The sequence below is a fragment of the Betta splendens genome, chromosome 12 (assembly GCF_900634795.4).
Source record: "Betta splendens chromosome 12, fBetSpl5.4, whole genome shotgun sequence".
Taxonomy (NCBI): domain Eukaryota; kingdom Metazoa; phylum Chordata; class Actinopteri; order Anabantiformes; family Osphronemidae; genus Betta; species Betta splendens.
This window is the reverse complement of record NC_040892.2, coordinates 12,170,762-12,197,235: the sequence shown is the minus strand read 5'-3', so window position 1 is coordinate 12,197,235 and position 26,474 is coordinate 12,170,762. Positions and strand designations below refer to the sequence as shown.

The following is a 26,474-nucleotide window of genomic DNA, read 5'->3' as shown; positions in this document are numbered from 1 at the left end:
TGGTAGAAGAGAAGCTTTGTGGGTTTTTACTGCCACTCACAGGCCAGAGTGTTAAAATCAGCTATATAGTAATGGGGAAAATATTTCTAATCTCATACGCTCCGTTAAATATCACCTTTACTGTATTCCCTTTATGATGTCTTTAAAGTTGTATTTACAATTTATTTGACTAAAACAACATAAGTCAAGTCTTCACACTCTATATAATAAGTTTTTTTGAATAGTTGCATGGTTAAGGGTAAACAATAATTCTATAAATGAGTTATGTTACAATTGTTGTGCAATTTACATATTTACAGTAATGTTAAAATGTTCGTTATTTTATATTATTTTATTTTATCTTAATGCCAGTTTATTATACAATTGTCCAAGAGCTTTGAACAATTAGTCAAAAATACAACTTAGGAAAACAACAACAGTTTGTCAACTAAAACATTAAAAAATAAAACACATTACTGTATTTGACTGGGTATTGTTTATTTACAGTGTATTTTTTTTTACTTTTGTGTTTTTAGTATTTACATTTTTCTAAATGCAGCACCCATTATTTTGTGTAAATAACTATAATAAAAACTGTAAATAATGTGTGTTTATGCCACAAGAGGGAACAAAGATGGGGCCAGTAATTCCTTGGTTGTCCTGTGCAAACTCAGCGATTAAAGCTGATTCTGATTCAGTTCTGTAAAACAGACGTTATTTTTTTTACCTTCTTAAATATTTATTGCTGTGAATTGAGCTCATTGAGTGTGAAATACAGACCTATGCTGTTGATGGCAAATAGTACATCATACACAAATAAACTTATTATTCATTTGACTTGATTGATAAAATTGGCCAAGTGTCCAGAAATGTGGGACACTTACACTGGGAGCAGGATTTTAGTTAGGTGGCAGTGTTGGACAAACAATGGCGAAGGCTTCAGGTACAGTAGGTAAAAAACAGTCAATGACATAAACAGGATGTAAACTCCAACAGGACTCTCTGAAAGAGAAAAGAACACAGACACACTTGGCTGTGCTTGAACTCATCCAAACAGCGTCTGAGACTTACAATTCATGCTCCCTGGCCACACCTAGTAAAACCACAAATGGAATCCAGATCTGACTGTAGAGTCACCTGATACAACATCTCAGAGTCATTAGGACAGAGGGTGTCTTCAATGTTTCCCCACACTTTTATAACAATAGGACTCATTATTACAACATCAGCTTCATTCGTATCCATATACTGCTCAAACTACACCTGTAGAAAGCAGTGTAGTTAAAGTATAGTACTGTAAAGGCGTGAGGTAACCAATATATTTACTTAAGTACACTGAAGGGGACCGTTGAGATGCTTGTATTTGTACTGTTTACTAGTTCTATATGGTTCGAGAGCAAACACACAAACACTGTTATGCTGCTTTGGTCCTGAAGATTTAAGGCATGGAAAGTAATCTTTTTTGAAGTACTTTTACTCTCATTGACAGGCAAACATCAAAAATAAAATTGTGAGTGTAAAATAAAAAGTAGAAAGGAGCTTGAAGCTAGCACCTGGTTGATTAACTATTCAATTACACGCCTTTACCTGTATGTCACGTGACGCCAACACCTCGCGCCCGTTTCCGCAGTCTCAGCCTCCCCGAAGGCCACGCGCTGTTTTTAGCACGATTCTTTATTGTTGTTTTTCGGCGTTGGACGTGTCGGACCGGTCCGACAGGCCTGAGCGGGGCCGACTAGGTGAGGCAGCGGGGGGGAGAAGGGCGGGGAGCCGCCGCAGCAGTTTCTACAAGCCGGAACAACAGCAGCTACTACAACATGGTGCGGTGACAGCACTCCTGGACGCCGAGCGAGGAGAGGACGCAGAGTTTAATACAGTAACACGAAGGACACGAGGTGAGGCTGCTGTAATATACGGTGGTTGCTTTGAGTTTGGACGTTTGAAGAGCGATATTTGAGAGATGAGAGCGGCCAGAGCTTCACCTGAGCGGCTCAACTCACCTGCCTTCGCTCTGTTCCCGGTGAAACCGCTCCCACTTTGTCTCTGGACGATGAGACTCGCCCGTTTATCTGCTGGTATCCGCAATTGTAGTTTTTTTTTATGAACTTTAATCATTTGCTTAATTTCCAGCTATCCATTTATAGCTTAAATCACGTAATGTGGCAAACAGACTCAGTCAAAGTAACAAAGGTTTTAACCTGTGTGAATATGTTGGAAACTAAAACAAGAAGTAATGAAGGAATTTTTACAAACCGCTTTGTTTTTCTTGTTTTGCACTGTAAAGTGTCCAATTTTTAACTATTTTAAATTGTTTGTCCTCCCCGTGACCTCAATTTTAAACATTCTAAAATTCCCAACATTAAAACACATTTTCTAAAATAGGTCCAAGATGAAGTCAATGTTCTTAATATGCCTGACTTCAGTTTTGTACTTTTATGTACAGCAATGTTGTTAAACTGCTCCAAAGTATGAATATTTAAAATGAATGTAGTGAAAAGAGTGTGTGTATGGTGATATTAAGTCACTGGCATTTCACTCAGCAAAAACAGGTTCTGGATGAGAAACTCAGGACTGTCCCTGTCAAAGCTAAATTAGTGTTGGTAAGATAAGTATAAGATAGTCTATTGAACCAATGAACAACACAGCAGAGTTTGAGAGTTGGGTTTTCATAATCTTAACGTCTTGACTAATTAAGAAATTCAAAACACCAGCATGGAAATGTCAGTGCTTTGGTTTGAGTGGTGAAGGAGGGAACATCGAATGAACATAGAGGGGAGGAAATAATCTTGTTGCGTCGTGTCATCCCAGGACACATTTTGCTTGTATTCTATCAGCAGCATCCTCAGTGACTTACGGATTTCTCCATTAGAGTTAAAGTCCTGTGCAATTGAATTAATAGAACTTTTACTTGATGAAAAGCAATTTAAGTGAGCAATTTTGCATCAGTGGCATCATCCAACACTGCTCATAATAATCGTGTCTGTAAGAAGGGTCTGACGTTTTAGCAGTACAATTAAAACTTTTATATCCCTCAGGAAAAGGACTCTGTCAATTTGAAAACAGGCTCCTACAAGGTTATATCACTTAAAATATGTAAGGTGAATGGAGTGCTTTCATCCAGTCGCTTTTTAGTTGTTAAACTATAAAGACAAAAGAACACAGAAAGTCACTGAAACACATAAGACAGAGGATGGACACAGAATAATGTCCAAGCCGCTGAACATCCCTTGGTTCCCTCAGTGAAGTCCTCCTTCAACAAATGGAAGGATTATGGCTCATGTCTCAATCTGCCAGGCTGTCCTCAGACTGTCCGTGCAGGGAGACCAGTACCAGTACCGGTACCACTGACGACATGCAACAGGACGACAGCTGTTGCTCAGGTTCTTAACCGATCTCAGCTTCATGGGAGAGTGACATTGAGAAAGCCACTATTTAAACAGGGTGGTGGCACCATCATGCTGTGGGGCTGCTTATTTGTATTTCGCCTTACTTGTCTTTATTTATTTATACAAACCTGTTAGAATCAGTCATTTTGCAGATTATAGTTGTGAATTCACTAAACCAGCTGTACCTCTAACATACTTCTCACTGATTTTAGTAAAAATGAGAATGTAGACGTAGTTATTACACAAAATACACGCATGATAAAAACATTGAAGGGGTTTGAAACATACATGGCTTGAAGTCACAAGGGCTGGAGCATGCACATGTCTAGCCAATGTGGGTTTTTTTTCCCTTAAACACACCCCGACGTTGTCCTTATGCAGACAAGCCTGTGAGAGTCCTTATTGATTAGGGAAATGTTTGTCTCCTTATGAAAATGGTTGACCTTCAAAGCAGTGATGGAGAATTTGAATCGCGACTTGAGAGGCAAATGGCCCGAAGGTTGATCTTGAGTGAGTGCGTCACGTTGGCTGTTTTAAATCTTGTGAAAGTTTTTCCATATGGTTGTACTGTCAGCTTCAAGCCATTCATGGCCTCTTTTTTGAGCCATTCTCTGTAATTTCCACGGCTCTATACTGTAGAACTCCTGTATGAAGTGGTCCCAAAGGAACGTTGGTACAAACCACAAACAATTTCCCAGGGACCTGAACATGAAAACCAAGTGGGTTTTTTAATTTTCTGTAGAGTTTTCCTAAAGTGTCTCAAGGTGACTTCTGTTGTGAATTGGTGCTACATTGCATTTTGTTTTGTGGATCAGGCTTCATAACACCAAACCAAAAGATGCTTGGTTAAGGTGCTTAAAGTTTTTGCGCAATAGAACCGTGTAGATTAGAGTTGCTGCGACTCAGGTGTTGTTTAAGGAACTGGAGAGATTTGATTTTGTAAATCGGGCACAGCTCTTGTGTTAAAAATGCTTTTTTATAAGTCAACTCTCAAATGTCTCATATATTTAAATAAGCCCAAACATTCATTTGTTGCAGACATATTGAGTTGTCATTCATTGCTCCGGTTTGCTGTACGTAAATACAGGCAAATTAGGAGGCAAATTACATCTGAGTATGTAAGGGACATGTGTTGTCTGACTGTAGAATTTCACTTTGAGTTAAGCAACAATCCTGATTCTGAAATTAGATTTTTAAATGCAAAGACCATAAGTGTGGATTTAGAATGGGCACGTTCGCTGCAGAACGAAGCAACTTCCTAATTCTAGATTCTTTTTAGTTGGTGTTTCTGAGGACCGACTCTTTATGGATTTATTGTTTGGACTGCAGCCGAGAGTCAAATACGGAGTTAATTAATTTGATAATTAATAAAACCAATAGATAATAAACAGTCACTATTTACAGCACTCATTAACAGTATCAAATATTATATAAAGCAAAATTAGTGTTTATTTCTTCAAAGCTTATTAATCTAATTATGTGACGTGGAAAAATAACTGCATATATTCAAGCGGTATCCTGAAGGCAACAGAAGGTTTTTTTCATTTACAGAGGCTTTAAATGTTTGCCTTTGATTGACAGGTTTGTTTGGCCAGCATTGCATGACCCAGGTTTACCTTTCCATCGGCTGGAGTGACTGCACAGGGGGCGTTTACAGGGACAGGAGCTAAAACAAAGTCCTTGAACTAAAACCCAGGGTTTAGAGGCTCATGAGCACTGATGACAGCTCATCTTTACCTTTTAGGTTCAACCTTTTCTTTTGGGACTTGTTTGTCAGGGCCCTCTCTACCCCTGTGCAGTAATCCCATTGTAGTTAGTGAGTTGTTGTGTTTTCATTTTGTTTTTCAATTAATGAGTCTTTTCTAAATTTTTCATATTTCAAACTCTTTTTAATTACTCTTTTCAATTAAATGCAACAAATTCCTAGAAACGGGCCACATTATTAGAGAATTCAAGATTCCCTCTAAGGTGCTGCAGAAATTCGACTCTATTTACTGATAGGATCTGTTCTCACCTGCCCTCAGACACGCAATTATAAGCACAAATACCTGGCATTCCCCCTCCGCTGTAGTTCAGACCTCTGTTGCATCAGGAGGTGGAATATTGGGGAAATCATTCAGATCTTCTCTGGAAGTTGTATCTGCTAGAGTGTTTTCTTACATGAGATGTCATCAACTTAATAATTAAATTGGATTCTAAAGTCAGCTGATTTTCTCCACGAGGGGCCTCCATGTGGACACAGCTGGTTTACTGCTTGTTAGAGTCAAAACGTTCAATTGCATGAGTTCAGAAAGTCGTATGAAACATTTGATGTGATTTAGAGCTTTTTTCATTCTGGTACAATTCGTTCCACACGAACTGTAACAGCTGTGTATTCACACTGAGATAACTTCCTCAGGAAATCTGAGATTCTAACCGTGACTGTATGTAGGACTTTGACTGCTCCATTAGTTATTAATCATGCACTTCTGTGACCTAGTCAGAACCAGATATCTCCTCTCTCTTAATTGCTCAGATTCCTCCTCCCTGTCAGACACTGATCCCTAGCACCAGCTATTCACAGCTGACCCCATATATCTCTTATTAAGCCAGAGATTGTTTTCTGTATTTACAGATCTGTGGGCATATACAGTGGTTTTCTCTGGGGCAGCCCACTGTGTACCTGCCTTGCATTCATGGTGCATATGCAGCGATCCATAGATCTCCAGGAAGTGATGTAGCCACTTTCTCATCTTTCCTGGACACGGTGTGATGTTGACTGATTCACTGACCTTTTGGGTAACAATACCCTCATTGTTATACCTCATTTATACAGACTTAAACGTGTTTACATGTTTTTTTTTAAATACTCAAATGGACTGAAATTTACCTACAAAGGTGATTACAGTGGTTTTAGTTTTTACTTTTCCTTTGTCTACTGCCAAAGCCAGGGAACTAGTTTCCATTTTCTACTTTGTTTTCTTAATGTAGATTTCGGATGTGTCACTAAATGTATGAATATATTTCTGCATTCATGACATGTATAACTGAAACGACTTAAAGCCCAAGGCTGTAGCAGTGGATAGTCACAGGAGGACAACCGGAGCTTTTCCCTGCCTTTTTGTTTGGTTTTCTTAAGGCTTCTCTTGTCTTTCGTGGTTTCCTCCTCCTCCAATTTCACTGTTGTCGCTCAGGTATGTCCTCCTCCTTTAGACCCTACCCACATCCTCCCTCCCGATCTTTGTTGCCTTAGTGACCAAAACCTGATCTCAGATAGGTGATCCTGCTTCACGTCCTCTGATTGGCCGGTTTGTCGGTGGGTGGAGCCAGTGGTCCAACCAAGAGAGCTCACATTGAAGGCAAACTCTCGCCAGTTGTCATTACATTGAGTTTTGAAAAGAAAAAGTCTAAAGTGAGAAAGCACTGAATCATCAAGTCAATCAAACAGACCAGATGAAACACAGGAAGCTTTTTAATATGAAGGGTCTCAACATTCTGCCATTTAGCATATGTGGACCCAGATGTTGGGTTTTGACTGAACAGTCTATATTTTCATATAAAGTCTGTCCATCATGTGCCTCCAGTGTTGATTTTGTTGCCTGAATAACTTCTTCAGAAGCCTGAATCTTAACTTGCAAGACTTGCAACTTCTGCTGTTTGACTTTAAAAGTAAGACATCTTTAACCTGTGGAAATTTTGATCAACTGTCTTGTTTAGGGCATGTTGGCATACGTGTCCACTGCCTTCAGAGACGGCTTCTTTTCCTTTTTGTCTCAGCTGAGGGAAAAACCTTTGTTTGTAATGCCACACATTCCTTTGCTCAACATGCAAATCAGCATGTAGGCATGACGCAGGACTCCAGTTCAGCCTGTTGGTGTTGGTGTGGCGTGTTGTTCCAGTGGATGATAGTGAATGATGTATGACAAAAGTTAAACTAATATTTTAATGTACGAGTGACTAATCTGTGGCTTTAGCTGAGCAGCTGTTCTTTAATTACATTCACAACTGAACATCCATACTGACACAAGTGTTGTTTACCCTGTAGTCATTCCTACTCCTCACAGGACAAGTCTCCAACCGTCCCATTTCTGTGAGCCTTCATGTACAGACTCGTATCAGAGCAGAGCTCATTCACTCAAAGAACATGTTTTTTGAACTACACTACTATCAAACGGGGTGGGCATGCTTACTTCACTTACTGTAGCATTGTTCATGAAGGTCAACAGGTCTTCACAGAATAACATTTTCTACATTGATCCATTAGTATGAAGAGACATCTGTTTGGAAAATGGCACTACTACTCTAGGTTTATCATTGAAAACCAAACCAAAATGGATCTGTCTGCATTTAAAACACTAACACTGTCTGTACCGATCAATGTGATGCTATAAAAGTGTCAGTGCCTCGGGGCCTGGTTCTGCTCAGCTTGTGTCTAATCATGAGGAGGTAGGATTGTCACCGATCAAGATTCTCAGTATCATCAATTAGCATCAAGTGAAAGTCTGCAGTGTTTTCTCGGGTTTCTGCTCCCCTGTTCTCTTTCCTTCTGTCCAGGTGAGTTTTTATCACAGCTACTGTGTCTTGTAGCAAAATCTGAGGATCGTTTTAATTTTGGAAAATGAATTTTGTTGCGGCGTTCAAGTTAATTTGGTGAGTAAATCAGTGAAAGGTTAAGGTAGTGCCACTCGTTTTGGTTCTGAAATTGTGTTGCTTCCTTTTTTAGACCCTTTGCTCTGGACGTAATGCAGCGATAGTCAGGCACATTGAACTGGTTTGCCATAACTGTCTGTACAAACAGGGTCGTAGACCAAAGTATCACACTATTTAATTTGGATTTTTTTCCATCCAACAGGTGTGACAGTAAAGAATTTTTAGGAGACCCATCAGGTCATAATAAAAATGCACCCTTGCTGATAACTTAAATGATGAAAGAACGACCTGGGGTCCAATATCCTTTGTCTGTGTAGTTCTGTCAACCGTTTGCATCAGTCATCCTGCTGGTAGTAGTAGTTAGCGGTTATGATGCATGCACACAAACACGCAAAATAAGCAGAGGTGTTAATTTCTCAAATCTCCTCAAGCACCATTCAGGTCTGTGGGCTGCAGCCTATGAATGACACCGATGGAGTGGGGGAAACAATACTGTGTCTCCAGCAGCTCATGACCCAACAAAGGCAGGGCAGTTTCTCTGTGCACAGCCTGTAACGTTGACATCGATGTTGCCGCTCCCTTTATGGTGTTGGGTAAAATGAGCATATGTCTTTAAGATTAATGACGTTTTTTTGAATGTTGAATCTACATATATGACTTTATCCCATGAGCTTCACAACACACAGGTGGTGCTGGTGAGATTAACCTGACTGTGCTGTAGTTCCCAGTCAGCTACAGCTGTATGAACAAGACGGAAAGGGAAAAAATGGAAATGAGCCATCGTTTGTTTTATTATTCACATGTTTTTCCTGCTGTGAGGTCAAAACATGTTCCCTGAAGTAGCCTTCGCACGAAAAGGGGACGGTCAGATCAAAGGTTGCTCTTTCCCAGTCCAGACATGCACATTGGCTGCTAAACACCTACAAATGACCTGATCATCTGGTGACTGTAAATTGTACACAGGCTGGAATGTGAGTGTGTATTGTCTTAGACAAGCAAACTGTCTTTCACTCCAGTGGCTCCAGCATTAGCACTTCACGTTGTATGAATTAGAGAAATAACACTAAGTAGCTTTCCTTATGCTTTTTAAAATAAACCCTATAAACCAAATTTCAACCAGATGGAAATCTAGTGATGAAGCTTGACAACGGATGGACACTATTTGGTTGATGTCAGAGCGCTTGATTGTTCTTATTGTTCATTTGTTGGTCTTGGCCTGAGCCTGGTCAGTGATTGCAGTCAGTTTGTTTTAGAAAAAGAGGCCACTGAACCTTATCAGCTGGGTTAACTGACTCCTCCGCATCATTAAACATTCATCTGATGGGAAGTGCTCAGTTAAACCCAACACCTGCTAGCCAGAAGCAGCTTGGAGGATGTCACCGGGTTTCCCTCAGACTGCAGGTTCACAATCAGAAATGATCTTCAACATCACTGTAGATTCTAGCTTATATTACTATTATTACTTACTGAAAGACATTGTGCTTCATTAAAAGAGGTCCTGTTTGTTTAATACACAGTTGATGGTTTAAAACCTATTTGGGACCCTTAGGCAGTATGTATGAGGTTGGATCAAAATAAACCAGTGTGAGTTCTTTATTGAAAGAATGGATTGGTCCAATAATGTGCAGCTCTGTTAAACGGCCTAATGAGATAAGAATGAAGTCACTGTTGGTTTTTAGCATTGTCGTTGTTCTTGTTCTATAAATAACCTTTTAAAAGTCATTATCAGTGCCTTTAAATGATGATTTACTCCTCAACCATCCTGAGAATTGGCCATTAGAGGTTCACCCTGCTCTTCCAGTCATACCATCCCAGAATCTTACATTTCAACAGAACCATAATAGAGCTGGTCCTGGCTTAAAGGTCACTGATCAGGTGTGATCACATTCCTCTGTTGCATATGTGCCTGTATATTGTGCGACACCTGCACCAACGCCACACTTAATCATTAACGGTTTAATCAGACTGAAATAACCTTAATCCCAGTTCATCCATCCAGTGAAAAGAAACAAAGACTGTGAAACACTAACATGGAATTGTGTGAGGAACCCACATGATGCATTAGCTGCAGCTAGAATTAGAAACGAGCTTCCTTCTCCTTGAAGAATTTATGTTCTAACTGTATTCCTGTTCAGCAGACGACTCTTGCTAGTCTTGTTTTCTTAAAATTACAAAGTCACCGTGTATTGTTTGTGTGAACATGTTGGACTGGATGTGGTGGTTGTCGTCATTGTGTTTCACTGTTCTCCTCGCTTCCTTTTGAGCATCTGACTCTTCAGAATCTGTATTTAGGTAAAGTGTATATGAATGTATTTTCCTTACTGTCTGTCCTTTGATCTTCTATTGTCCTTTTGGTAGCTTCCCCAGGAAACTGGAAGAGATTGATGACAGGAGAGAGAGGCCTTCTGTGTTCATATATCTATAGTCCAGTTGCGATGTCAACCTAATCTAGTGAAACGCTTTCTTCCACAGAGATACCTGAAGTGCCACCATGAGCCGGCGGCGCGCGGACTCTCAAGGGTCCCTGGGGCCTGATGATGAGGTCATGCCGTACAGTGACGATGAGACCGATGACGAACTGGAGGCGAGCTCTGAAGGGGAAGCGGAGGAACCACCAGGAGTTGTGCATGTTCCTGCTGAGGCCAAACCCAGCGGTCAGTGGATACAGATGCACTGATCTGAGAACATACATCTATGATTTTAGGAATAATCATGGATGTATGACTTCATTGATGACTTGACTTTAGTCAACTCATCAGATAAAGTGCTATTTAAGTGTTTGTTTGGCAAATATGTGGCAAATGTTAGCATTAATAATCTAAAGTCTCATTGTAAAAATGTCTGATTTACAACCAAAACGTAGTGACAAAAATATACCGTATTCCGTTGCCTACATATTAAGTGACACTATTCTCCCCCAGAAATTGGCTGGAAGGTGAAAGCTAATGACCGACCGTACCACCACATGCCAGAGTTCCAGAAAAAGATTTTCCTGTGCATCAAGAAGAGCAGATATTCTGTAAGTTGTAATACTCTGATCAACTTTCTGCTGGTCAAAACCCGAACATAAAGAACCTGTTGGGGGGGGGGGCATGCGCAGTCTTGACCTATTAATTATGCCTATAGTATTAAAATAATAAGATCCATTAATTTACAATATTTCGAATTAACCTGCAGTTCCATGTACAGCATTGTATTGTGGGTAATGAAGTCTAGAGCAGTAGATTCAGTCAAAAAAAGCATGTCTTTGTGTTAATGTCAGGTTTGTTTCTGCTGAAGCATGGATTCCGGGCTTTATCGGTAAACAGTAGCTAAACTATGGGATGTTTAGATGCAGCCTTGTCTGGCACATGGGCAGAATCTGAGAAAGACTTTGAAGCTGAAGACAAAGAGTCTTTAACCGCTGGTGAACAGGTGTATGTGTGGTGAGTAGGCTGAAACCCGATCGACCAGCTGAGCCCACATGCATGTCACTAACGGCCACATTATCTGTAATGGGAGCCGGTGGGGCTGAAGCCGAGAATGTTTCTGACCGCTTAAACATTAATGTCATGTACGTTTAGCTGCTGCATGAGTTAAAAGACAGGGACAGAAAACGGGTTTTCTGTAGTGAGACACAGCCTTTGAAGCATCCACTGGCCGTGTAGTGGCTGAGCCTGAAGCCTGAAGGCAGTGGAGCCGCTGGTGTTCCAGCTCAGTGATACCTGGTTGTAATGGACCAGTTCTGATGCTTATCTTTAGTGGAAACACGACCCCTTTGTGGACAGATTCCTACTGGGGCAGTGGAGGCTCAACAGTCGCACCATAATCATAGGATTGGTGGTTCTATTCCTGGGTCACGTGCCAAAGTGCCCTTGGGCAAGACGCCGAAGACCAGGTTGCCCTAAGTGTTTGTCTGCAAATGGGTGAATGAGACGCAGTGTTAAAGCATTTTAAGTAATAAAAGGTAGAAAAGCACCGACCAAGACCATGACTGAATACAGGACAAACACTGCTGGTTAGTATCCTGACGCATAGCTTTATTGTAGGCTAAGTAAAATAAAAAATACTGACTGTCTTTGTGCTCAGAGTTTCTGTCTGTTTGCTTTTTCCTCTGCAGGGAAACGCGATCAGGACGTACAAGTACAATGTTCTCACTTTCCTCCCACTGAATCTGTACGAGCAGTTTAAGAGAGTTGCCAACCTCTACTTCCTGGCTCTCCTCATTTTACAGGTATGTATAAAAAATTAACTACCTGACTTGGAGCTGACTTTGACAGGATGTTTAACCAAACAGAATGCGGAGGATTTGTATTCAAGAAATGCTGATTAGCATAAAGCTGAAGAGTAACCAGTTGTCTAAATGGAGACGTTTAGCGCTGTCGCTGTCATTTTCACACATTAGTGCGTTTTTACTCTGGTACATCAAGCCAGTCTCTTGACGGCCGTCAAAAAGAGCTGGCAGAGAACCTGTAAGCACCGTCATCCACATCTACATGTACAGTACATATTCCATTGCCAGGATGCTGGTTTATGTTCCTGTGTGCATTTGGGAAGCTTTCCTATCTGGGTAGGGTACAGTACCTTCGGGGGCCTCCGTGTTCTTATCAGATGAAATGAATCTCACCAGGGGAGGGCTGCTTTGACACACTCAGCTGTCCACCTGCTTGAATCTCAAACACTGGATACTAGAGCAGAACAATTATCCTAAATGTGAAAGTGAATCTACCACAGAATGGCTTTAAATAAAATAGCCCAGTCAAAGGCTGGACGTGTGCGCACTAGCTGCTCATAGCACACCATCAGTAACCCATGAACTGTTTCATTTGCTCCTGTCAGATTGTTCCAGACATTTCCACTCTTCCCTGGTACACCACACTGATCCCGCTGGTCGTGGTGCTGGCGATCACTGCCATCAAAGACCTGGTAGATGACCTGGTAAGACTTCCTGCTACTAAGATGGGGATGAATGTCTGAAGTTAACCTTGTAAAGGTCAATTAGACTGAATGCTAATCAAGGAACAGCATGTTTTCATGATAAATGACAGACAGGCCACCTGCCCAGTGTGTCCACACCTTTTGGTGCTTTACCTTGTTTTACCTCTTTCTTATAAGGCTCGGCACAGGATGGATAAGGAAATTAACAACAGAAAGTGTGAAGTTCTGCTCAACGGCAGGTAAAGCAATAAGCATCTTAAATGGTGTTTTTTTAACATAAAGTACAATATAAACCTGATTGTTCCTCTTTCAGGTTTCAGGAATCGAAGTGGATGGATATCCAGGTTGGAGACGTGGTTCGTCTGAAGAAAAATGATTTTATTCCGGTATGATGCTTTGACCCTGACTGACATCACTGAGCTGTGCATGTATAAACTTAAATGAGTCACCACTATTGTTAAAGGTAGTGTCTGCAGACGTAACCTGGATTTTAGCAGATGCATGATGTGTTTTGGGGCCTTCCAAGCCTATAGCAAAGCTTAACAGATTTTAACTTAATTCCTGTATCTATTTTTCTTTTTCAGGCTGACATGCTGCTGTTATCGAGCTCTAACCCAAACAGTCTGTGTTATGTGGAAACTGCTGAGCTTGACGGGTAAGAATTTTAACTTTCTTTCTTCAGTTTCTCGTGTAATTAGTAGTAAAGGTCGTGTTGATTGTAAAATTCAACTTGTGTAGTCTTTTGAGCATCCGTTCAACCCATGACTCACTGTTAACACTGTAAATGTGTGTAACCAGCCTTTGTAATATCAGAAACACCCCTAAATCAAACAGGCCTGTACACGTACATCTAAGTGAGCAGCTTCACAGTAAATGGCACCAAACACATTGCTATCGACATGCAGTACAAATGTTGTTTCCTGATTCAGCTGTTGATCTGTACTTTATGTTGTTGTTTTTTTTTTTTGCAGAGAAACCAACCTGAAATTTAAACTGGGGCTTAGAGTGACTGATGAGAGGCTTCAGGAGCAGCATCAGCTGGCTGAGTTTGATGGTACTTTAAACACTCAACTACAAACCTTATTGACTTCAAATAGATTTTGATTAGTTGTAGCAAGCTTCACACTGTTAGGAAAATATAAAAAATGTTAACAAATGAACACATCTGTGGTTTTAACACCATGAAAAGCTTAACAATGGTTTTCATTTTTTTTGTCCCCCAGTTAATAAATGTAATCTGCCTCATTTTGAAAATTGCAGTAGTCACAGATAAGGATGGAGAAGAATAAATATTTGTGCTGATAAGATAGAGTGGGTTTAAAATAGAAGTCTACCATTTGAAGCATGTGTGATATATTCTAAAGTACGTTTACTTGTAATTAAGCATGAAAACTGACTTTAAAAGGTGAGATCTGAACCTGGTGATGTTTTGGAATTAAATGTATGTTGGCATAAAACTTTTATCTGCCCTGCAAGTAATAAATTACATGTGGCGGTTGATCAGGCTGTGGTCCTTCAGAATGCCTAGATTTGCCATTATCCAAACTTGAAAAAATATCGAAAACCAGAGACGTATGTTGATGTAGGGAGGGCGGATGGATTTTTTAAATCGTTCACTTAACTAGTACCACAGGAACCAAGCTGAAAAAGGGAACACTGACTTTTAGAACAACTTACCAACACTAATTTATTCAGTTATTGCTTCAGTCCAGAGCAACATACTGTATGTTGGCGTATAGAAAATATATGATCCCCACCTCCACGACTTTATTAGTCTCTTTCACTGTTCAGCTGGGTTTTGAAGCTGTCCTGATGTCTCTGTCCTTTTCGCAGCGCTGATCGAGTGCGAGGAGCCAAACAACCGTCTGGATAAGTTTACGGGAACCATGCGGTGGCAGGGCGAGCGCTACCCTCTGGACCTGGACAACATGCTGCTCCGAGGCTGCAAGATCAGGAACACGGAAACCTGTCACGGGCTGGTTATCTTTGCAGGTGGGGCTGCTGCTTCTACACGATGCGGTGTCTCCACCAGCTGCTGACGTGTTCAGTGAGCGCGTGCATTCTGTGTCTGACCGCGTGCCCTCTGATTATTGCGTAACACTATTGTTGTTTTTTTGGTGAAGGAGCCGACACCAAAATCATGAGGAATGGAGGCAAGACGAGGTTCAAACGGACCAAAATAGATGAACTGATGAATTACATGGTTTACACAGTAAGTCAGTGTTCAGGTGAAATACTTTTGTCTGCTTACATAAGTAATAAACAGACTATTGTGTTTTAATGACGTGTTTCTGTCCCTGTAGATCTTTGTCCTGCTGCTGATGGTCTCCTTAGGTCTGGCCATTGGTCATGGCTTCTGGTACCAAGATATTGGCTCCAAGTCCTGGTACCTGTTTGACGGGAAATCCCAGAGTGCTGCCTACAGAGGCTTTCTCAGCTTCTGGGGCTACATTATTGTTCTCAACACCATGGTTCCCATTTCACTATATGTCAGGTCAGTGAGGATAGAACACTGGAAAACACACAGTTTGAGTACTTTCCTCTGATTTGTCTTGACCTGTTCAGAATGCATGTTGCTTAGAGTGTGACTTTGCTTTAAATGTGCAGTTGGATCATTCTGATAAAAGACCTACCACGTGTTAAGCATGATAGACTGATTTGTAATGGTTTTGACTTGTTCAGTGTGGAGGTGATTCGACTGGGCCAGAGTAAGTTCATCAACTGGGACCTGCAGATGTACTATGCGGAAAAAGACACTCCAGCGAAGGTGTGTTCCTCCTGTCCTGATTGTTTAAGTTTCATTTTATGTCTCGAGGCCTTATAATGTGCAAAAAGCTCAACTCTAAAGGAAACATGTCTCTGCAGGCCAGAACCACTACACTAAACGAGCAGCTGGGACAGATTGAATACATCTTCTCTGACAAGACGGGAACTCTGACGCAGAACATCATGCAGTTCAAGAAGTGTAGCATCTCTGGACACAGCTACGGTACGAAACAGCTCCACCTCAATAGTGGTAATGCCATTAACTCAGTGTTAATGCACAAAGTGTTACAGAGGTGAGAGCATCCTTGGAGACATGAGTACAGATCACAAAACTAATTAACCTTATGAGTAACAGAGGTTTTCTTATTATTATTCAGCGTGGTCCAGGTAAACAGCTGGACAGGGACACTGGCTTTGCAAAGTCAGTGTAGGCTGTATAGAAAAATTAAATAAGTTTACAGGAGAAAAAAGTAACTTTTAAAACGCTGTACATGTGTTTGTGATCTCTAGCTTTTTGTTTCTTCCACAGGTGACCCGACTACGGCTGAAGGAGTGTCGTTGGACAGAGGAAGGGTAAGGGGTCACTTCTATGAAAGTTATGAAGGGATGGGTGAAAGGAGACGATGTTAGTTGTATTTAGTGCCGCAGTTATAATTTCAAATAAACATTGGTCAAAGGAACAATTAAAAATGTTATTAATAAATCCTCCACTATCTTCCCTATAATAAGTGGATACGTTCCTACTGATGATATAACCTGGAGGAATTTCTCAGTTCAGTTGATGTGGTCTTTGTGGTTAACTTAAAGATTTGAATATAGGTTTTTATTAATCATACTTCCCTGTATTGGATCAGGTAATGAGTCTTAAATTGTTAAAGTAGTCATTAAAAGAGGTTTTCCAACTTCTGAGCCCTGCTTTAATTTAACTGATTATGAAGTAAACTGTGACATAGTTCCAGCAGTCTTTCATGTATTTCTGTTGTCTCTCGTCAGCCTGTGGACTGGGAATGGAACCGCTACGCTGACAAGAAGTTCCAGTTCATGGATAATTGTCTGGTCGCCCGTGTCCGAGCCAGGAAAGATAAAGATGCTACGGAGTTCTTCAAGCTGCTGTCTCTCTGCCACACTGTGATGGTGGAGCACAAAGATGGTAAAGCCTAAACTCACAGGCATCTCACCAGGAAACAGCCTGAGGAGGACGTTGATGTTGTGATGGGGTCAGGTGATGAGTCTGGTTTGACGTGTGTCCAGATGAGCTGGTGTACCAGGCAGCGTCTCCTGATGAGGGCGCCCTGGTGACGGCGGCCAGGAACTTCGGCTACGTCTTCCTGTCGCGTACGCAGGACACCATCACCATCTGGGAGATGGATCAGGAGGCAACATACGAAATGTTGGCGCTTCTTGACTTTAATTCTGACCGAAAGCGCATGTCTATCATCTGTAAGAGCGCACACACACGCACACACGCACGCACACACACACACACACAGACTGACAGTATAACAAAGGTTGTTCTGTACATTGTCATGTGTCAGTGAGGTTTTAAACTTTTCAGGGCAATGAGACGACCTTTCCCACAGGCCACAGAGCTCCAAGGTTATCCAGAACCAACATGATTAGTGTAGTCAGACCATCTAACTCAGGCCTCATGTCTGTATCCAGTGTAGTTGATCTGTAAGGGTGGAAATAGTTTGTTTAGCAGCTCAAAATAATGTGATTTTTTTTTTTTAAGTATAACTTGCAGTATTCCATGAGGCCATGACTGGGTTGATAATGTGCTGTGCTCCTGCCTCTCTGTAATCACTTGTCTGTCTTTTTGTCATCTTTTTTTTAGTGTTGTATACCTGTGAACCTCTTTCCCCGTGTCGTGTCTTTCAGTGAAGTTTCCTGACGGCCGTATTCGTCTCTACTGCAAAGGAGCCGATACCGTCATCTATGAGCGCCTCTCTCCTTCCTCCAGGCACAGGGACACCACTCAGACTGCCCTGGACGTACGCTTTGCCCACACTGGCCTCGGAACATTGTCTTGGCACATTAAATTTTGTGCTGAAGCACGTGCGCTAACTGCTTTTCTCGTGCTTTGTGTTGCAGCTGTTTGCCAATGAGACCCTGCGGACCCTGTGTCTGTGTTACAAAGACATTAGCATAGATGATTATAATGCGTGGGCCAGGAAACATAAGGAAGCTCAGCTGGCTTTGAGTGACCGCGATGCTGCCCTCGACCGGGTGTACGAGGAGATCGAGAAAGACCTCATGGTCAGTAGGAAATTGGTTTAGACGAGAAAGAAATGTTTAGTTCTGTCATTAAGACAATTCACATACATGCAGAAAACATTTGGCAGTAGAACCTTTTCAAAACTACTTTTTGAATAACTGCCTTCCTGTCTTTAGCTCATCGGAGCTACAGCCATAGAGGACAAACTGCAGGATGGAGTGCCGGAGACCATCGCCAAGCTCGCCAAGGCTGACATCAAGCTCTGGGTCCTGACTGGTGATAAGAAAGGTACCAGGAAGCAGTGGGTTTATGACTCCCCAGCACCTTACCTGATGGAAAAGTCAACTGAACTGCTTTAAATGCTCCCCCAGAAACGGCAGAAAACATTGGATATTCCTGTTCACTCCTGACAGACGACATGAAGATCCACTATGGAGAAGATGTCAAGTGAGTTGAAACGTGATATGATTTAAAGTCGTTGGGTCAAGTTCACATACAGTATAAAAGTCATCAGTCCAATGAAATCACAGCAGTCAGACCTTCACCAGGTTCTAGTTAGCGGTGTCTCGTCTCATAGTTCGCAGCTAGCTTTTAGTATTTTGATTTCAAGAGCAGGTAAGGAAGATTCCTTCTTTTGTTGTTCCAGTGAGAAACTGACCGTTCGACAGTCTCAACGCAGAAATGATCCCACTGCTTCCCTTCGAAACAAGAAGAAACCTGCCGAACCCTTCTTCACTGAACCGGGCAAAAATGCTCTGATCATCACTGGAGGGTGGCTGGTGAGCTCCACTCAGCACCCAGTCTGTCCAGTATCTGGACCATCATGATTTGTTTGTCACCCAGAAACCAAAACTGTTTTGCAATTTTTTAATAGAATGAGATTCTGTATGAAAAGAAGAAGAAACGCCGTCGCCTGCGTCTCCGGCGTCTGGGCCGGCGACCGCCTCCCAGCAGCCCTCAGGACGGACAGCCGCTGAACGACAAGGAGAAGGAGCAGAGACAGGTGAGCCCACATCAGAGGGAGCGTTAAAGGGCCCAACCAGCAGCACTGACCCCTGACTCATCCCGCTGTAGATCGACTTCGTGAACATGGCCTGTGAGTGCGAGTCCGTGATCTGCTGTCGCGTCACACCCAAGCAGAAGGCCAACGTTGTGAGTTTAGTGAAGAAGTACAAGAAGGCCGTAACGCTGTCCATCGGAGACGGAGCCAACGACGTCAATATGATCAAGAGTAAGGACCCTAACGGGCGCTGCTCGCCCTCCTTTGGTCTCACTCCAGCCCATTTAACCCTTTAACTCTCGGTCGTCCCAGCTGCAGACATCGGGGTCGGGATCAGCGGCCAGGAGGGCATGCAGGCCGTCATGTCCAGTGACTACGCCTTCGCCCAGTTCCGCTACCTGCAGCGCCTCCTGCTGGTGCACGGACGCTGGTCCTACATTCGCATGTGCAAGTTCCTGCGTTACTTCTTCTTCAAGAACTTCGCCTTCACTCTGGTCCACTTCTGGTACTCCTTCTTCAGCGGGTACTCCTCACAGGTCCGTAGCTCTTCATCCAGGCCCTAATCAAGTGTGACCCACAATGGTAGGAAGGGTTTCTGATCATGACGGTGCTTCCTGTTTGCAGATCGCCTTCGAGGACTGGTTCATCACTCTCTACAACCTCTGCTACAGCAGCTTACCTGTGTTACTCGTTGGGCTTCTTGACCAGGTATAACTCAGTTTGTTGTAGATAAAACTCTAGGTTCTACGATTTTTATTTAAATTCTTGCATAAATACCAGTGTTAGATTTTATTTATTTTTTTTAAATTGTTTCCATCTGAAACCGTGAGACAATTAAAGAACTGTTTGTTCTCTTTGCCACCAAACTGCAGGATGTTAATGACAAGCTTAGCCTGAAGTTCCCTCAGCTCTACCTGCCCGGCCAGCAGGGGACGCTGTTCAACTACAAGAACTTCTTCGTCAGCTTGTTCCACGGCATCTTTGTGTCCCTCATCATCTTCTTCATCCCCTACGGCGCCTTCCTGCAGACGATGGGGCAGGACGGAGAGGCCCCCTCTGACTATCAGTCCTTTGCCGTTGTTGCCGCCACGTCTCTCATTTTCACAGTGAACTTGCAGGTGAGAAAATTTGCTTTACAATAAAGTACTTGATGTTTGTTGATCGGATACGTTTGGTAGGTTTCCTGTATGAGTTTTAACACTGACACAGGTAAAAACACATCTAATGTGACCTGTTGCTCTCCTCACGTCTGCGTTGTCAGATTTCTCTGGACACGTCCTTCTGGACCTTCGTCAACTGCTTCGCAGTCTTGGGCAGCATTGCCATCTACTTCGGCATCGTCTTTGACTTCCACAGTGGCGGGATTCACGTCATCTTCCCGTCTGTGTTTACCTTCACTGGTCAGTCCCACAAAAATGCACTTTGTCTTTGTGCAGGTGAAACTGTTTCACTCAGATGGCGTTCGTCCACAAGTTGAAAACAAAGCTTGAATGTTGCAGATTGAACACATGAAACCTGTTTCATGTGTATTTGCACTGGTGACTCAGATCAACCAGTCTTTTCTGCTGGTCCTGACTTGTTTTGTGTGTGTAGGTGTGGCTTCGAATGCTCTGCGGCAGCCGTACCTGTGGTTGACCATCATCCTCACTGTGGGCATCAGTTTGCTGCCAGTCATCTGCATCCAGTTCCTCCATAAAACCATCTGGCCCTCAGAAGGAGACAAGGTAGGACGAGGCCTGGCTCCACTTGTGTCAGGGGCTCTGTACTCTGTACTGCGGCAGGAAAGCTCCTATTTTTCTGTACTTCCCATGAATATTCGGAAAAGTGATGTTTACATATAGGACTTTAGAAACCAACAATAACTGGCCAATATCCTTTTGAGATGAACTAAATATAATACAACTAAAAAACATCAGATGTATTTACAGTAGTTGATGCAGACCTGCACCACCATCATCCATGTATAAATTATTTAAGGTTCCTTTCAAATTTCCCATCATGCACCAGGTCCAGAAATACAGGAAGAAGTATGAGCTGGAGCTGCAAGAGGAGGAGAAGAAGAAGGCGCCGGCCTTCCAGCGCGGCGGGCGCTCTCGCCGCTCCTCTTACGCCTTCTCCCACTCGCGTGGCTACGCTGACCTCATCGCTTCGGGACGAAGCATCCGCCGGCGCCCGCAGGCCCGTGGCGGCCTACCGAGCAGCATCAGGGAGGCTGCACAGGGAGAGGCTGAGAACTTGTGATGGAGGCAGAGAGGAACTGCAGGGGATGAAACGGTGGTGTGACAGTGCAGGCAGCGCTCGGTTTGTGTTGTTTTACTTCTGATGAGCTGCTGCTGAGTCGATCCAGAACATCAGGAGCTTCCCACACATTAGCCTAGTGTGAGTTTAGAGGATCTTGCACTTGACGGGGTCCACGTGCCTTAGGAGGAGCCGTATCCTATCCTTGCTCATGTTGATGGGATTCTGCTGCAGACGGTGATGTTGTCTCCAGTTCTTGTCTGAATAAGCTCATAGAAGGCGTGAGCACCGTTACTGGGGTCAATTCACACAGCGACTGTTTAATGTCATTTAACTCAGGATTTTAAAAATAAAAGCTTTATTTTTAGCCAGTTGTACTTTTTACCTTTACAGTTGTAGCCTGTCTGTGCAGGACATACGTATGCATTAATCCATATTTACGTGACATTTACTAGTTTATTCTGTATCCTAAGGCCTAAACCCCAAACAATGAGCTCCACATTTAAAGAGACTAAAGCGTGTTGAGGTCTGGTTGTGATGTTACTGCGCCAGGAGTTTGGAAGTTAATTTATAGACATGACTAGTGATGCTCTCCTGCTGTAAACTGCTACTTTTGAGGGACTTGGATGGATGAGACTCCTAATGATCATATGTCCTTCAATGTTCTCTATCTCGCATATCTGTTTGTATTGTTTGTTGTAACATAATTATGCAAAGACTCTGCAATGAGCTTGTGTGTCTTCCATCATCAGCAGCGGAAAGTCTTTGCACTTTGCACAATGTAAATTTTAGAGCTTTTACTGTAACTGGGAAAGGAGGTCTTGGTTTGAGTCTGAGTTTATTCTCTTGTACTGTTTAATCTTCTTGGATGTTAAATCACACGTTGTTGTCCTCAAAACATGAAGATTTTTAGAGGACTTTGTTTGTTGCTGTTTACAAGGAACCCGCTGTAATCTGATTGAGGACATCTGTGCGAAGCCAAAGCTCATGCGTTCTGACTGTTACCGTATCTGCTACATTCTCGTGTTACTACAGCACAAATAACGTCTTTTTAATACTGAGTGACTGCAGCAGGTCACTGATGGAGGCTGCTGATCGTAGCAGCAGCAGCACTTGATGGCATTTTATCATGTGGTTGTTAATAAAAGCCAAAGGCACATTTAGCAATCAAATGAGTTTTTATGTGAATATAGTGCAGCTGCTTTTTAGTGTCATGTCGAAATTCTGTTCAAATAGGAAACAAAGCACAAAAGATGTGAAAAAAACACAAATAAAAGTTCATGCCATTAAAACAAGATGACATCATCACTACAATGTGACCAATCTATTACATTACTGACTTTTTATTCTTAGTGTTACTTTATATTTGTTCATATTGATTGGAGTGATGCAATCAGCCTCTGTAGAAAAGCAAGAGTAAAGCCAACAGGTCACCAACAGGTCCAGCGATTCACCATCATGCATCCAGGAACTGGAGAAGCAGCTGAACCATCAACCCAAGGTTTGACACCTCCCTACCCACTAACCTACACTCACCTCTGTCAAAGGCTCTTCGTTCAGGGTCATTGCTAATATAGATGGGCTTTGAGACAAATATTGTAAATGGACCAAAGCTGAAATATCTGGAACAACCCCAAGGCGAAGAAACATCTCTCGGGTTTTAACATAGTATCACTCAGCAGCTACTGTACATGAATAAGGCCAAGGATCCTGCTGTGCTCTTAAACACACCCTTTGCCACCTTTTATTGTCATTACAGGCTTTCAATATTCTCTGAAAATGAGCTGGATGTGGGCAATCTATAGCTCCCAGTGGCATTCTCTATTGCTGTATGTGATAGGACCAGACGCAAAGGTCAAAGTTCATATGACAGCAAATAGTCCTACTATACTGTAAGTAATAACAAGAATCAATTAAAAGCAACTGTTGGTTCACCGGTTACCAGCAAGAACTTAAATCCAAGAGGTTCTTACTCCACAGTCCTAAGACGAGCAGTCAGCAACAGGAAGCTAAAGTAGCGTGCCACCTGGTGGTGGAACACATATTGCACAATATTGCTTCACCTCTCACCTCAATATTCTCTCCCAAAGACAATATTGTCTTTCGTGTCTGAACCAAACTGCAGCTTAGGTTTGATCTTCAGTGTGTCTCCTCTGCTTGGTGCAAAAGAAGACCTACAGGTTCAAAGGTCAGGCTCCCAAGTCATATAATACTGAACCTGTCATAATGCCATTTAAGTCTTTAAGCTTAATAGACTCTGACTGACAGGCTCGGTTGGGGTTCGGTTAAGTGTCCACTCTCTGCCATTATTAAAATATTAATACCCAAAAATATGGAAGCCTTTTATTAGCTCCTCTTCCTGGAACCCACCCAGTTGCTCCTCCCCCTGATTCCAGTGGAGCCAATCCTGTTACAGTCACATGATTATCAGAAAATAGATAAGAGACTGAAAGAGAAGTTACCAGAGCTTAGCTTTATGTGTGTATGAAGAGCAGACACTAAATTACTTTCTTGTGTTTGACAGGTGAAATGGCTCAACAAGGAATTCAAGTGGATCAGGACCAACTATGCTGCTCCGTTTGTCTGGATCTATTAAAGGATCCAGTCACTATTCCCTGTGGACACAGTTACCGTTTCAGCTGTATCAGAACCTACTGGGACGCAGAGGGTCACAAAAGAAACAGCTGTCCTCAGTGCAGACAGACGTTTACACCGAGACCTGCTCTGGTGAAAAACACCCTGTTGGCAGATTTAGTGGAGGATCTGAAGAGGACTGGACTCCAGGCTGCTCCAGCTGCTCTCTGCTATGCCACACATCAAGACGTGGCCTGTGATTCCTGCACTGGTAGGAAGCTGAAAGCCACCAAGTCCTGTCTCCAGTGTCTGGTGTCGTACTGTGACCAACACCTCCAGCCTCACTATGAGTCTCCAGCCTTTGAGAAGCACCAGCTGGTCGACCTGTGTGAGAAGCTTCAGGAGAACATTTGTACACGTCACAACGAGGTAATGAAGGTTTTCTGCCGCAATGATCAGCAGTGTATCTGTTACCTCTGCTCCATGGATGAACATAAAGGCCACGACACCGTCTTAGCTGCAGCTGAAGTAGCTGAGAAGCAGAAGGAGCTCAGCAAGAACCAGCAAACAATTCAGCAGAAGATCAAGGACAGAGAAGGAGACATCAAGAAGCTGCAGCAGGAGGTGGAGACCATCAATCAATCCGCTGATGAAGCAGAACGCAGCACTGAGAAGATCTTCACACGTCTGATCCAACTAGTTCAGGACAGATGCTCAGATGTGAAGCAGCAGATCAGGTCCCAGCGGACAAGTCTGGTGAACAGACTGAAAGAATCTCAAAAGGAGCTGGAAGAGGAGCTCGCTGAGATGAAGAGCAGAGAAGCTGAGCTGCAGCAGCTCTCACACACACATGACCCCATCCAGTTCCTGCACCACTGCCCTGTGCTGCTGAATCCCATGGACTCCACTGACCCACACAGCATCAGCATCCAGTCTGTGAGCTACTTTGACCACGTGTTAGCAGCTGTGGCAGCAGCCACAGATAAACTACAGGACGTCCTCAATGAGGAATGGACCAAAGTCTCACTGCTGGAGGTTGAACAGGAAGCTTTAAAGCCACGAGCCGAACCCAGGACTCGGTCTGAATTCCTCCAGTACTCACAACAAATGACACTGGATCGAAACACGGCACAAAACCAGCTGTTGTTATCTGAAGGAAACAGAAAAGCAACAGTGATGAAAAAGAAGCTGGTTTATCCTCATCAGCGAGACAGATTCATTGAACATCAGCAGGTCCTGGGAGCACAGAGACTGATGGGACGTCATTACTGGGAGGTTCAGGTGGATCAGGACGTGTACAGAGCTACAGTGGCTGTTACATACAAGAACATTAGCAGAACACAAAGTGAAAGTGCTTTTGGATACAACAACAGATCTTGGGCTTTGCTCCTTAGTCTAACTCATTTTAAAATCATGCACAACGGGGAAGTTCTGTTCACCTCAGACCTCCCCTCCTTCAGAATAGGAGTGTTTCTGAATCATGGTGCAGGGACTCTGTCCTTCTACAGCGTCTCTGACACCATGACTCTCCTCCACAGAGTCCAGACCACGTTCACTGAGCCTCTCTACGCTGGTCTCAGTGTTTATGGGTATGACAAGTCTGTTGAACTGTGTGAACTCAAGTAGAGGAGCAGCATCAATGAGACCTGAAGGCTGAATCAGTCACAGCCGCTACAGTTGTTGTTTGATTTGTTATTTGTAAAACCTAAAGTTTCTAGTTTCTAGAGTTTCCCACTCTGCACTGACTAGTAACGATGATCAATGAAGAACTTTTATTGTTATGTCACTGCTCTGTTCAGTGATACATTGGACTTTGACTGTGACATGCATGATAATGGACACGTGTCATAATGTGGGGCACATGGACGTCACAGGCCCTTCAACGTAACTAAAGCAATGCTTCTCCTCAACCAATCACTCATCAAGATATTGTGTCTTGTAAGTCAGACATTGAAAAAGCAATTGGAATTTGAGCCCAGAATAAAATGCTTGAAATGTTATTGTTGTTCAGTGATGTTTGTCAGAAGGTCTGACCCATTAAAGAGGTGCCTTGACGTGTTCACACAGCTCTGTGTGAGTAAAAGTAAGAAACAAATAAGCTGCTAGTTTTTAGTTGAAAGAAAATTTTACATTAAAGACATAAGGTGGCTTGGACCCGCCCCCGGGGATCCAAGAGAATTCCTCTGGACCGTACTGTAATGGAATGGAAAATTTGTTTCCTCCTTATTCTATGTGGTTATTATTTGCTTTATGACTTAAGTTCTGCAATTAATATCTTATGTTTTGTCTTACATCTGTTTCTTGTCTTTGATATTTCACCTACATTGTTCAATGGTTGTCTCTGCCTGATGGACTCTGGACTCTAGCTCCCAAACCCAAGGCTGGGGAGTTGTGGATCTGTCTATGATGAGACTCAGTGCTCCTTCCTCTCTGATGGTCAGACGTCAGTGATGCAGGTGTGAGAATGTAAACATCTCCCCACACACGGCGACAGGGAGAAGATGCTGCATGCAGTCTGATTGGGCTACACAGACTTTCCACCGTAGTCGGATAGAGGGGTTAAAAGGCAGAAGCAACTTGAGGATCGTGGGCTCTTTGCATCACACCTTCGTGGTGTGTGCACTGATCTCCCCAGCTGGTTTTTGGTTTGTTGATGTGCACGATCCACATCCATGCTTTTTATTAGCTTTCCCCATTGTTTTTATTCTCCTTTATTTATATAATAAATCACACAAAAGACAACTCTCTCATCTGCTTATTTACAGGAAAT

General features: G+C 42.8%; 2 protein-coding genes and 1 long non-coding RNA gene across 3 annotated transcripts; 2 read left to right on the top strand and 1 right to left on the bottom strand.

Annotated features, from left to right (window-relative positions):
* Positions 1-27: 27 nt before the first annotated feature.
* LOC129604954 (uncharacterized) lies at positions 28-1,699 on the bottom strand. Its single transcript, XR_008696351.1, has 3 exons — positions 1,567-1,699; positions 864-981; positions 28-679 (listed from the first exon to the last, which is right to left on the bottom strand). It is a non-coding gene; the product is annotated as an uncharacterized LOC129604954 (long non-coding RNA).
* A 21-nt stretch (positions 1,700-1,720) lies between these two features.
* Positions 1,721-22,449, top strand: atp8b1 (ATPase phospholipid transporting 8B1). Its single transcript, XM_029169856.2, has 30 exons — positions 1,721-1,874; positions 10,467-10,648; positions 10,916-11,013; positions 12,094-12,207; positions 12,813-12,911; positions 13,089-13,150; positions 13,225-13,297; positions 13,496-13,566; positions 13,883-13,965; positions 14,745-14,903; positions 15,035-15,123; positions 15,215-15,405; positions 15,594-15,678; positions 15,777-15,900; positions 16,207-16,250; positions 16,671-16,827; positions 16,929-17,117; positions 17,556-17,668; positions 17,769-17,933; positions 18,069-18,180; positions 18,264-18,339; positions 18,539-18,671; positions 18,767-18,895; positions 18,967-19,123; positions 19,205-19,428; positions 19,517-19,600; positions 19,765-20,010; positions 20,154-20,292; positions 20,486-20,616; positions 20,900-22,449. Exons 2-30 carry the CDS (start codon positions 10,486-10,488, stop codon positions 21,131-21,133), a joined length of 3,744 nt encoding a protein of 1,247 aa, XP_029025689.1. The 5' UTR covers positions 1,721-1,874; positions 10,467-10,485; the 3' UTR covers positions 21,134-22,449.
* Positions 22,450-23,587: 1,138 nt separating this feature from the next.
* On the top strand, positions 23,588-25,704 carry LOC114867302 (E3 ubiquitin/ISG15 ligase TRIM25-like). Its single transcript, XM_029169885.3, has one exon. It carries the CDS (start codon positions 23,660-23,662, stop codon positions 25,328-25,330), a length of 1,671 nt encoding a protein of 556 aa, XP_029025718.2. The 5' UTR covers positions 23,588-23,659; the 3' UTR covers positions 25,331-25,704.
* Positions 25,705-26,474: the final 770 nt, after the last annotated feature.